The sequence below is a fragment of the Lagopus muta genome, chromosome 14 (genome assembly GCF_023343835.1).
Source record: "Lagopus muta isolate bLagMut1 chromosome 14, bLagMut1 primary, whole genome shotgun sequence".
In the NCBI taxonomy this organism is placed as follows: Eukaryota; Metazoa; Chordata; class Aves; order Galliformes; family Phasianidae; genus Lagopus; species Lagopus muta.
The window spans coordinates 3606545-3620273 of record NC_064446.1 but is presented as its reverse complement, the minus strand read 5'-3'; the positions used below and the strand labels follow the sequence as shown (position 1 = coordinate 3620273).

General features: G+C 37.1%; 1 protein-coding gene across 1 annotated transcript in view; it reads right to left on the bottom strand.

Annotated features, from left to right (window-relative positions):
- Positions 1–12374, bottom strand: part of LCP2 (lymphocyte cytosolic protein 2) — a 28363-nt gene extending 15989 nt beyond the window's left edge. Inside the window, exons 1-3 of the mRNA XM_048961095.1 lie at positions 12061–12374; positions 8992–9054; positions 5086–5132 (exon numbers count right to left, since the gene is read on the bottom strand). Of these exons, the coding sequence (XP_048817052.1) occupies positions 5086–5132; positions 8992–9054; positions 12061–12138 (188 nt within the window). The 5' untranslated portion in view covers positions 12139–12374. The remainder of the gene's footprint in view (positions 1–5085; positions 5133–8991; positions 9055–12060) is intronic.
- Positions 12375–13729: the final 1355 nt, after the last annotated feature.

The following is a 13729-nucleotide window of genomic DNA, read 5'->3' as shown; positions in this document are numbered from 1 at the left end:
AACAACTGAATTCAGCCCAGTGAGAGCAACATCACTCTGCTCTGCTGCTAATGAAATTTGCCTCAACAATGATCTTATTTCAAAGAAAGTTTTGGTTCCAAGAAAACATATGCTGAGTCATACTGCAATTCTTAACTCTCATTTCTTTTTATAGGAAGTCCACTCAGAAAGTCCTGTGGCAGCCAAAGCAAGTGGGTTACACACATATGGTTGAAAATGCCCCATTTGACTTCTGGCTTATGTTATTCAAGTCTAGCAGAATGTGGAAGTAAAAGTATGATGAAGAAAAATCAGGAACCAAACGTGTCTGCTTATGTCAGATTCTAAATTCTGTAAAAGCTTAATTTTATGGTTTGTAAGTGCAGATTCCTTTTCCATAGATCTTAGATCTGGCAATAAACTTTGTATCAGTATTTAAAATCTTTGCATGTGTCCAGGAATTGCCAGGCAGTTACCAGTCTCTTGTTTTTCTTCCTGTTTCATATCTTTTCTGCTACTTACCAACACTGGTCCCCTAATTATCTGATTTGTGCATCTCTTTCATGTCTAACTGGTTTTTTGGGCAGAACCCGAGTAAGGCAGGCTTTCAAGCACTCTAGCATCTAACAAAAAGCCAATAAAAACTCACTATTTTTATAATCCTGAGCCATGTAAATGCCTGCTGTCTTGGCATTGCTGCTTCCCCAGTATGTACCTTGCTGTAATTCAGACTATGGAAGTGCAACAGAGGCAGATTGAGCTGTCAGCCAGTATCAAATAACAAGTAATTTCAAAACAATGTATCTAAAAATGATAAAAATGGGTGATTTTATGTTAGGGGCATGGACTCAAGGATGAGTATGAAAGCAGAGGAAGGATATTGTGGGGGTTTTCTTTTTTAAGACTACTTTGCAATTTACCAAGTTTAAGCAAATGTTGTCATACTTGCCCCTTTTGAAATAAGTATGTGCATACAAATGTTAACAACCTAAGAGTGATCACAGAATTACAGCTGTCTCAGTCTGATCTTGTCACCCAAGTAAACTGTATGAGGGAAGAAAACTTCCAAATTACAAGGTTCTCTTTTTTCCTATGGAATTTGCACTTGTGTGCACAAGAAATCTTGTGCTGCAGGAGATCAGTAAGTTGCTATGTGAATAGTAAGACTCCAAGGGAACATCAGGACATGTTCTGGTGAGAACTGTGCCCTGCTTAGACACGTGCTTTTGTGGAGAAGTGGATTACAACACTTGTGCTTGGCTAGTTCACTATCATAGCAGAGGAAGTATCTTTCAAAATATTGAGCTTAATTTCTGCTAAAGAAGTGAAGAAAAGGCCACAGGCTTTAGAGTCAGTAGTTGTTTCAGTTTAGAGTCCCATAGGTGTGAATGTGATCTGAGTGTCTGCAGGCTTTCTGGACTGAAACCTGGGCTGGCTGTTGTGAGGGTTTACATCAGCCAGTACTGAGGAAAAACTGGAAAAGTTGCTCATTGAATTCACTCAGCAAATTAATCATTTTCTGCTTAAAATACAGTGTGTAGTCTTTCAGTTTGTTTTAAATGGTTCAAACCCAGTGGCTTAGAGAAGAAAGCGAAGTTTAGAATGGTAATTTTTTACAGGCAACTTTATTACAGAAGGTACGTGCAAAGAGCAGCTGAGGCTGTAGCCATGCAAGGAAGGAAGTACCAAAACCACACTGCTTTCTGAGTTGTGGGAGTGTGTGATAGGACAGGATAAGGCAACAGCACTTGCAGAAAATGTTACTCAGACTTCTCTTTCTCTTTCTGCCTCCTTCACCAGGCGCTTAGCTTAACACTGGCAGGAAGTTCAAAAAAAAACCCACACAAATACAAAAACACCAGTACTCCAAAAATGACTTTTGTTTGGCTCCTACAGATATTGCTGTCATGAACAGAATCCTTTCTGCGTGTATTAGGAAAAAGAACTTAGGACAGGTGAAAGAGAAAGAGGGTGAAGTGCTCTAAGACCAGGAAGTCGCATAGATTGGGCGCTGCCAAAAGCAGAGTTTGTGATGGAGGCTTTGAGTAATGTTGTGGCCTTTGAATAATGTCTGTTGGGCAGATGCAGCATTGTTATGTTGCCTTCAAAACAGACTATCAATTAAGTTTTAAACATTTCAATCTTTAGCAGCCTACCCAAGAGAGCATGTGTGCACAAATGGCATCACAGAATTGTAGGGGTTGTAAGAGAGCTCTGGAGACCACCTAGCCCAACTCCCTGCTAAAGGAGGTTCCCTCAGCAAGATGCAGAGGAAAGTGTCTAGATGAGTTCTGAATGTTTCCAGAGAAGGAGACTCCACAGCCTTTCTGGTCAACCTGTTCCAGAGCTCTGTCACCCTCAATGTAAAGATTTTTCTCATGCTTACATTGAACTTCCTGGGTTCCAGTTTGTGCTTGTTTCTTCTTTCCCTACCACTGAAAAAAAAAAAAAAAAAAAAAAAAAAAAAAAAACCTGGCCCCATCCTCTTGACTTTTGCCTTTAAATATTTATATGCATTGATATGATTCCTTCTTGTTCTTCTCCAAGCTGAACAATCCCAGATTTCTCAGCCTTTTCTCATAAGAGAAGCTCCAAGCCCCTAACCTTCTTTGTAGTTCTCCGCTGGACTCTCTCTACAAGTTCCCTGTCTTTCTTGAACTGAGGAGCCCAGAACTGGATAGAGTACTCCAGATGTGGCTGCTCGGGATTAACATTTAAATTGTGGAGGGTGGCCCATCATACTTTGTAATGACAACTGTTATCTGCTGAGATACTGAAAGGTTCCTGTAAATGTTAAAGAACCATCCCTAAAAAAGAAACGGCACAGTTTCATGCAAAACTTGATCACTACAATTGTTGAAATGCATGTATTTAGTAAAACCACACACTCTGTCTGGATGTGTGCTGTGGTTTGCAAGCCTTTCACAGTTTGAAGTGCACTAAGTACAAGTGTTGCTATTTATGTTGAGGCGTTTTTATAGACCTTTGCTCTGCCATTAAGTGGATCAGATGCTGGGATTAAAACATGCTAATCTGTATTTCAGCTAATAAAAGAGCTTTTCCTACGAGGTGATTTTTCTATTACAATACAAAAGCAAGGAGTGAATGTTTCACAAAAGCCAATACAAAGCACTTTCCATTTTGATAAGAGCAAGGAAGTTCCAAAGTAATGAAATTAATGAAAGGAATGACTAGATATTCCACACATCAATTTTATCTATTTTGTTTGTTGTATTCTTGATTCTATGTTGAATTCTATGATTCTATGATTGTGTTGATTTTTTTTTTTTTTTTTTTTCTTAAATGACATTCAGTTCTTTTTCCTACTAAAGCTCTAAATTCTTATTTTTACAGTGGCATTCTAGGAGGATTTCCCATCATGCCATTTTCCATGTGCAATTACAATATTCCAGTGAATTGCTTCCCTGTTGGTAAGTGAAGAAAAGTCATTCACATTTACTAATTTACTTATTTTTTTCTGTTCTTCAAGTTGTGCACTTCACTGTTCTTTTAAAGCTCTTGATTTCAAATTCTCATCTTCTTGAGAATCCCAACAGATCTGAGTGAAAAAGGCTGCTGGCTTTCTGCTCAGCTATTACAAGGCATGAGGACTGTGAAAATGGAATTTGCAAAGCGTTTTTGATATATTATTGATTAGAAGGGGAGCTGTGAGAAACTCGTTAAATTTTAACTGTTTCTCCATGATATTAATATCACTTATATGTATGTGTCTGTAAGTTGTTGCATTGACCACATTTTACTTATGAATATGAAAGGAAATCACCAAAGGTTTTCAAAATTGAAAGTTGAAACGAGATAAATTTATGAAAGGACTGTAGAAGAGGGAATAATTATGGGAAAATTACAAGCAGTGTGTTTTACAGTACAGTGATGTGAGTTTTTCCACAGTCTCTGTTTCCCTCAGTCTCTATAACCATGGTTAAATGGTGCTACTAGTTGACTCTAACTTTAGAAATGCCAAGACACCTGGGCATCTTTTCCATAACATCTGGGCTCACTTATAGCACTTCATACACCACTACACCCTACTGTGAGGAAACTTATTCTGTGAAAATACAGATATGATCTTATGAAACACATCGTGTTGGAGACTTTCAAGTTCAAGAATTTGTATATCTGATCTGAATAGAGGTATCTTCCTGCCTTCAGATCTGGCAACCAGTTTAACTGTGAGCACATGGATATGACAGACCAGACAGCTTTTTTTTGCAGTATTTTTAGCATCACCAAAACATCTTACACACGTTCTGATAAAACTAAAGGAGACTGTGTCTCTTAGCAAGATCAAGATATGCATAGAAGGAGAGAGTCTGGAACTGGGAAGTGAACGAAACAGAAATAGCCATTTTTGAATGACTTGATCTCCTCTTCCCTTACTCTGTTTAGAAGACCATGAAGAGCTCCATGTCTCTCATCATTAGGAGCGTTCTGACTTACATCACACATAAGAAAGAACTCACAGGAAAATAAAACACCTCATTTTTTGCCACAAAGTACTAGAAGTTACTGTTACTCTGTACTGACCCAGTGTGAATATATTCTTCATTAGTAACCTCTATGAAATTATGACAGCTGTTTGGGTGAGTTCAAAACATTTTCAAGGCCTACCTCACAGGAGGGAAGAAAATCAATTTAACTCTGATCCAAACCTTCCAAACTGATTTGTCTTTATCACCCACCTTGATGTAAAAGCACACGATGAAAAATGCTTTATCTCCTCAACTCATTTGTACATACCTGATTTTTTTTCCTTTGAATATGGGTCATGAAGCAATGAACAGTTAAATCTTACTTTGCAGGTAATATTTAAAACCTTCAGCCATTGTCTAACTGCTATCAAAAGAAAATTTGTGGATGAATTCTTTAAAACCCACCAGAGATTTTTTCTTTTAATTGTGACATTGTTGAGCTACCATGACACACTTCATTTGTTTTTATATTGGAAAACTCTTCTTTTTCTCCCATAGGGTACATTAACAAGTTTCTAACTGATTACTTGAAATCATTTGCCTGATGTTTGCTATGAGTTTTCACTGATGGTGAGTTAAAATAACTTTCAATGTTAAGTGGTTTAACTTTACTTACGGCACTCGGAGTTTGGGAAATTTCTGGATATCATTTTCAGACATGTTCTGCAAAGGAAACGTATGGTATAGATCACAGACTTGTCCATGAAACACCCTGTGGCTACAGAAGTTAGCGTGTTCAAAAATGTGGCATGAAGTTTCTACTAATATATAAACATCAATTGAATTTGTAAATAAAGTACATAGAAAAGTAATACAAGACAACAGGCTGCCACCCCAATGGCCCAGTATTAAATAAAGCTTAGATAAGAGAAGATTTTAATCAAAAATCTCCTCAATATTTTTTTCTGTTTTGCTGGATGTTAGACTTTATTTTATGTCATCATCATTGTATCAAATATGCTAGAAGTTTAATAAAAATCAGTGTATTTGTTTACACACAAATAACTTCCCCAAAAAAACGACCAATTACATGCCTAGCTTTAATGAGAAGTGTTTCTGTAGAAAGGTTGTTTTAAAGATAGCTGATGAAAAGTGGTGTGTAAGGAGTAGTATCCGAAAACAGTGCTTGTCTGATGAGAGCTGCATGAATTGATTTCACAGAATCACAGAATGGCCAGGGTTGGAAGGGACCTCAAGGATCATGAATCTCCAACCCCCCTACCACATGCAGGGCCATTTGTTTACCAACAGTGAGCCATTCTTCTAGAGATTAATTTCAAAATTATGGTACTGCATAAAGTTAAGTTGAAGTCATTTCCTTTTCTGATTTGGGATCTAATACAGTTCTTTATTGGTGCTCTATTGTCATACTGACTTACAAGCCTGATTAAAATTCATCGCGGCTTTTCTTCTCAAAAGAAATGGAAATTTAACTCTCCTCAACAACAACTTTCCCCCTGTAGGAGACTGTAAGAGATAGGTAAGCTAAAGCAGGCAGATAGTAAATGAAAAGGTTTGAGAACTATTTATAGCCTGCTATTAATTAATTTATTTACTTATTTGTTTATTTATTTTTCCCTTCTTTCTGGATATTGTTTTTTTTAGATTGCTGTCACCTAACATACAGTATAACATATCCTTTCTGTCTTGAGATGTAATAAATCATCTCAGTGGGCCGTGTCTCAGAATTAATAGCTACATTCTGGCTACATCCTGTGCTTCTTATGACAGAAGTGAGCTCAACAGAATGTTCGTGGTCTACTTGAAATTATCATCACTGATGAGAGTACTCTCCTTGGCAGTTTGAGAGTTATCACAGTAAATATTAAAGCACAGAGTATTGCTAAAGCTTTTTCAAACACTTGTGGTTTCAAAGCAGTGTACAAGTGAATTGTCCTTTGTAAAAAGCAGTTCTTAGTAGAGAAGGCAGACTTCTACCATAGATGATGATTTTAGGCTTTTTTTGCTTCACACCTTTTTAGTATAGCTAAAAATATGGTTAAGTGACTTCATGAACTGGATAATTGAATTCCTTCATGTCTGCATGGTGAAATCAGGCTCAATTGTGCATGACTGCAAAATTTCAGATTAAACTCTACATGATAAAATGGAGTGTGATTTGCCAGAACAGATGAGCTCTGTATGCTGTAAATCCAATCTGTAATATCACAGTGTATGAGAAGTTGTGGAGATGTAGCTGGAGGACTCCTTGGACTAAAGAGCAGCACTGATAGCCTAAGAAAGCTCACATGCTTTTTATTTAAAAAAATATATATTTCTAAAAAGTTGAGGGTAGAGTAGAATGTTCCCTGTGCTACCATAGTGAAGCAATTTGATTGCAGGTTACTAGTGACCTGAGCTGAGATGTGCTTTACTGACACTCCTGAAAAGAGAGTTGGCCTCTCTCTTCTTCCACGTGGTTGTGCCACTGCAAATTTAGGATGCATAAATGGAAAACTGGGAAAACTTTTGAGGAATTGTTTTTTTTTGTCAATCAAAAGCTTTGCTTTGGAACTTGGAGGTACGTGTGTTCTTTCTGTCATTTTTATTGCCAGCAGTAATTAATTTCTAATTATATATTGGGTTAAAATGACATCAATGTTTTTAAAGCCACAACAAATCTTAGCTGTGTTTTCCAGCACTACTGTGCTTCTTGGTACATCCACAGGAGTAAACTACAGCAAAAATATATTCCTCTTATGGAAACGTCCTGCAGGATTTACTGAAGCATCTTGATTTTTTCTAAAGACCTCTTAAGCTTCTCACTGGAACTCTTTTGTGGCAATAAACCTGACAAATGATATGGGACAAAACTCTCATAAAGAGCCATTCTGCTCTCTTAAATCTTGGGAAATTTTATTGAAGTAAGTTATGTGGAATCCCTCTGGTTTTATTCCTACTACATCTCAACTGGAACATTTTTGTAGTAGCCAGTAGATATAGAAATGTGACTTTGATACTAGCAGGCTATTCTAGTGGATAAGGCAGCCTTATTTCTGCAGTCAGTTCTACTGTCAGATCCAAAACCTGCATACAACTCAGTTCTAACAGTTTCTTATGTTGAAATTTAATTTGGCAGTTTTCAGTAATTTAGACATGAAGAGGTGTTTCTTAGAAACAGCATTCATAGAGAGGAAAAAGGAACAGAACTTGATTGCAGTCAAGAAAATTCCACTTAAATTCACATGTTGTTTTTAAGAAGTGAATCTTTTCTATGCTATAAATATAACAAGTAGGTCAAAAGCTTAAAAACATTTGTCTTAGAAGAGCTGAGGAGCTGCTTGCTTCCTTAACAGAAAAACATCCCTGGGATCTACTAGGAGTTTCTGAAAACATGCTGCACTCTGGGCCATTTACTTACAGAAGTGCCCTGGAAATAATACATAATAATAATAATAACCCCCACCAGTTTAGAAACTGCAGTTATTGCTCTTGTTATTTATCCCTCAAAATTACAGTATTTCAGAACATTTCCAGAATGTTTCCCTGCAGGCATAAATCCTCAGTGCCTGAGCTCAGCCAAATCGCTTAGTGGGTATCAGGATAAACTCTGTGCCATGCATCTGAATAACTCACTCTATGCAGTTAGGAGGGAGGTGTATATCCCATTCCTGTAAGAGATGTTTGAAAACTTGTATGTTGTATTTTAATGAAATACTTGAAAGTTTCATACATTACATACATAAGGAAATAAAAAACAAGAAGGTATTAAAAAAGACGAGCCTCAGTTTTTTCACTATGGCTAATAATACAGGTGATCAAAGTGCCTACTCTTGGGAAAAAAACCACAATATTTGGAAATGAACTAGAGCTGAAATGAAATAATGATAAAAGCTGTTACTTATCTTCATGCATGTGCATTTCAGGCCTGAAAACAATAGCTACATAAATGGGATTTGTCAGCTTTTGTCAGATTAGGCCAATTTATTGATACACCTTGAACTAATGCTGATTTAGACAATGACATGTTCTAGATTAGCTTCTATGCTCTTACAGTTCATTGAATATATGTTTTGACACAGAAGAAACCTGATTTTAACTATAGAGGAATGAAATAGTGACTTAAGTAGAAAGCTGGTCATTCTGATCATGTTCACGCCAACCCTTCATCAAGTAGGAGATGACTACTGGCAGATGATGGTGCTCAGGGACATGATTTAGCAGCAGGTTGTTAGAGTCAGGGTAGTATGGTTAGGCTGAGGTTAGATGTGATGATCTTGAAGGACATTTCTAACCTGAGCAATTTTAGGACAATTCATAAATACGAGTTTTCTGTAGTTAGTATTTGAAGAGATGAATTGAAGACAAGATTTGTAACTACCCTATCAGTTTAAAATGCACTAAAATCCATGCATGTTAAAACAACATGCTTGAGTTCCCAGAATTCTGTACTTACAGCAAAGTGTCTGGCTGATCTTCTCATATTTATACTTAAGTAATAATCTGGGAGTTGACTGTCAGTGCAAAGAAAGGAAGAGTCAAAACAATCATTGGATTCAGGGAATTTCACAACTCTACTTACCAAAAACCTTTGTCCATTTATACTGTGCTTTCTAACAACTTTCTCACAGTCCTTGTACTTTAACTGTCAATGAAAAGAAGATTATTACGATTATTATTACACTGTAATTATAAGAAACAATTGAAATACTTACAGCTAGCTTTGAATAGGTGCTTCAAGTTACTCTGTTGCGTGCTACCACCTTTTACCTCATCTATCCTAGGAGTCCCAGTAGTTTACAAAATGCTTTTTAATCCTCATGTGATAAAGTCATAACACAAAGCTGCAGCTCATTACCTCACTTAGATTTTTCTTTTATTTTTTATTTTTACACACCCTGGACTGTCTAAATTGATCATTTTTTTTTCCTGTAAATGTGATGTGTTTTGTTTTTGTTTTTGTTTTTTAACAGCAATCCTTCAATGGACTTGGATATTTTCATCCCTTGGGAACAGGAATACTAAATTCCCCACATTCAAAAACCAACTTGCAGTTTCCTGTTCAAAAAAATATCTGGAAAATGGATAAGGAGGCTGTGGTACTGACTACAATGAACAGTTGTGAAAAACAGCAAAAGCTCTAATATCTTGGAATAATGAAGCTTTGATCAGAGTTCCTGAATTCGTTGTTGCAATTGAAAAGCTTCCTCTGATGGATTGAAGCATTGAATTTTGCAAATCATCCATAATAAAGCTTTTCTAAGTTATGTTTTGCAGTAGCATCTGGGACATGGGTAGGCATTTCAGGATTCAATTTAAGAGTAAACTGGGGAATTCATAGGAAAAAAAAACAACAACACACAAAATAAACCTTAGACATATTTGATGAGACGTGACTCTTAAATATTTCCAGTGGGAACCTGAAGATTTTTATTTGAACAGAAAGTCTGGATGCAATTGCTACACTTGAAAGGACACTTCAGTGTATTTGAGAGCTCATCTCTTATTCTTAAAATAATTGATGAAATACACTGTGTAGCTGTTAAATATAACTCTCAGGATATTAAGAATATGAATATTTCTGCTTTTGCTCAAAAAAAGATCTTTAGAAATTATTTGAAGTTTTGGTTCTTTATTGTTCCTTTAAGTGCATAGTTGGAATTAGTTCCTCATTGCACTGTACAACCTCCTGAAGGGAGGTTGTGGTGAAGAGGCATTTGGCCTCTTCTCCCAGGCAACGAGCAGGACACGGGGCAATGGCCGCAAGCTGTATCAGAGGAGGGTTAGGTTGGACATAAGGAAGAACTTCTTCTCTCAGGGGGCGGTCAGGCACTGGAATGGCTGCACAGGGAGGTGGTGGAGTCGCCGTCCCTGGCAGTGTTCAAGAGGCGTCTGGATGACGTGCTGCGTGATGTGGTTTAGTGCTTGTGGTGGCAATGGTGATGAGGAGATGGTTGGACTGGATGATCTTATAGGTCGTTTCCAACCTTGTGATTCTATGATTCTATGATTCTATGAATTATTGGCTGTAAGTTAACACACCTAGAATTATAAACTAGATGTTATTGTCATTGTTATTGAAAAATTCCTAATTGGCAGATATCTCAGATTAGTCAGAGAAATTGCTCATTCCTCTTGGACTTGAACATGGCCTTTGAACATGCAGTATATATTAGTCAGTTGAAATAAAAGCATTCCTAAAGCCTTGAATTATAGAGAATTTGTGTGAGTTAATTTGGGGAGAAGGGTCTGGTCACTTAAAGCAGTAGCCCAGAGCTGTTGGACTTAGGAAAACATCATCATCTGACACAGACTTGACAGTCAATTTTAAGCAGCTTTTCTTTGCCTGACTCACCTCTCCAAAAGCAAGGAATATCTGGATCAGTAGAGAGAAGATACACAAAAATTAATCTACCGAGGCCATTCAGTTACAATTAGAATCATGCAGTGGCTTGGGTGGAAGGGACTTTAAAGATAATCTAATTCCAACCCCTCTGCAAGACTTGTAATTAATCCTTTCAGCACTGTCAGGAATATGATTAGCAGCTCTTTCAGGAAGCCTTTTGTGAGTCTCTTGGAAATGGTGCTGCAAACCACCATGAGGTGGTGTCATAATTTTTTTCTTATTTTCTGAAGCTGACTATTGATTTTGATGTCATCTGCTCCATCTCCAATCCTGTGTTTCATTTTACTGTGCCACTGACCCCCGCATTAGAGGTCTGCGTGTAGTTCACTGTTCTGTGGAGATTTTGTAGATATTGCATTTGGTCTGCTTATCTTCATTTGATTAGCACTCTAGTTTCAACTGTGCCACAGCTTCCCCAAGAAAACTCAGTGAAAGCTGTTGAAACATTTAATTTTGCATGATTTCAAAACCGAGCCCCAAAAGGCTCAGGAAAAGTTATAGTGATAGGAAAAAAGAGATGTCTACTTATAGGGAATGCCAAAGGTTTTCCAATTGAGCATAAAAAAATAAGGAGTACCTGTATCTACAACTGTTATATTCCTGGATGGGTTCTCATGGAAGCTTTAACAAGCAAAGACATTCTGTGCTTTGTTTGCCAACACTGAGCAATTTAAACAAAAACTCCTGAAAATCACTGAAGACCTAGCTAGAAAGCTTGTAATTTTCACATATTAATATCTTTTACTGCTCCTTGTGGATGTTATATCAGCAATTCACAGAATCATAGAATCGTAGAATATCCTGAATTGGAGGGGACCCTCAAGGATCATTGAGTCCGTCTCCTTGCTTCACACACGACCACCCAAAAAACCCACATGTCTTAGAGCTTTGCCCAAACTCTTGAACTCTGGCAAGCACAGTGCCACAACCAGTTCCTCAGCGATCCTGTTCCAGTGCTCAGCCACCCTCTCTGTGAGGTACCTTTCCCTGATATCTAGCCTGAACCTTCCCTGTAGTTGTAGCAAAGTGTACATTTTCACTGCAAAGCCTCTTTTCTCTCTTACATTCAACTTAAAATGTACTTTCAAGTTTCATTTATAGGTTTCACTGGCTCAGCTTCTTAACTGCCAGTGATTTTGCTTTTATTTTTGAAGCAAGTTTTGCTTACTATAAGCTATGACAATTTAGCACAAAGTCACAATAATGTATTCCTTCATTATATGAAGATGAAACAGTTAAACTTACCGTCTTAAAATATTCTGCTAAGTCATCTGGGTTCCACGTAATCACCTCTGAACGATAGGGAATGTTTCTCAAATCCATTTTTTCTCCCCCTGGGTAGTTAGAGAACGTTCATTCCAGTGCTATCGATGAAGCAGCCATCTATTGCCTTTTTGTGACCTCCTTCAGCAAGTCTAGTAGCTCCTTGCCTAATTTACCCAGATCTTTCTAACTTCTTTTAATGTCAGAACTACGTTGTTAGCGCATCCAAGAGAGACACTGCTTCCTCTAATACAAAACGGTCTCTTCTCAGAAAAGTTGTCAGCTAGACAGCCTTACCACTTCCTCTGTGTGAATATAAATAAGTAAATAAGGAAGCGCAGCAAAGTGTTGAAAACGTTTTGCCTGCTACATGCAATAAACTCCCATTCACCCTATTTGTTGGTGACCACATATATAAATGCTTGCATATTTACACACTGAACAGTATAAAAATATTGGCATATTACCTGCATAGACATCAGTCAGCATTTCTGTGTGCATTTTGTCCACACAAGACCCTCAAAACAAGGAAATGTTCACTTCTTCAGCATACCTCACTACCTGAATATGACATTGCCTTTCTCTGATTTGCACAATCACAAATAGTTACTTTTGGAATTGTACATAAAATATGCATTAATTAGGAATGGAATTAAAGTCAGCATTTTTTCAGTCTCTCAAATTTAGGATGATTATTTCTCACTGAAAGTAAAGCATGAACAAACTAAGATGAAAACTTGTTATATAGTCATTATTTCTCTCTCCAGATCTGTATTTCAGGTACCTCTAATGAGGAATTTATATCTGAAAAAGAATCCACACAACTGTAACATCAACAGAGAAATGTGATGTACTGCATCAATCATGTTTACCCAATTAATGTACCGTCTCTTCAGTAAGTTCCTTTGGTAAGACTACATTTAGCATTTTCCATTGTGCTTGTTTTTTGTTGCCCAGCCTGTCCATTCACTCTTTTCTGGATGCAGAGCTTCCTTGCAGATTGAATGCTGCGGTCACTTTTACTGCCTGCTCCAGTAGACGGGACTGAACTTTCTGCGTTAGAAAGAATAAGTTCATAGTTTGGAAGCACTGGAAGGGAAAAGTTATCTTATTTCTAATGAAATGATTACTTTTCCTATTCCTAGTAAATGAATTCCTTCTAATACTGCATCAAAAATTTCCCAGTTCATTACATACAGCTGGTTCTGAGAATACATCTACAAGTTTCTGTAGTATTATGCTAAGAATTTTCCTTTTGAAATTCACAGTCTGATGTAAAGTAACTTGCTGTCTTTCTGGATAAATATTTTAGGAAATGAAGGCAACAAGTTATTCAAAACTCTTTGAAAGCAAGCTGCTGCAACAGCTGTTCTAAACAGCATTGCATTTGTCAAATACATGATATAGTTGTGTTTTATTGGTTCTTGATTGAATTGATTTGTATAAATCATCCAAGGCATGTTCTTACAGAAATAGCATCACATCTTCATCTTAAATCTAGAATTGAGGAAGAAATAGGACTCAATGTGTGACAACAGATCTCCAAAGGAGAAGTAGTTCTGATGGTACATCCTCAGCAGTGTAAAGGTAAGATAAATAATGTACATTTGAATCCCCATCACACAGCATGTCTTTTAACAGAGAAACAAGC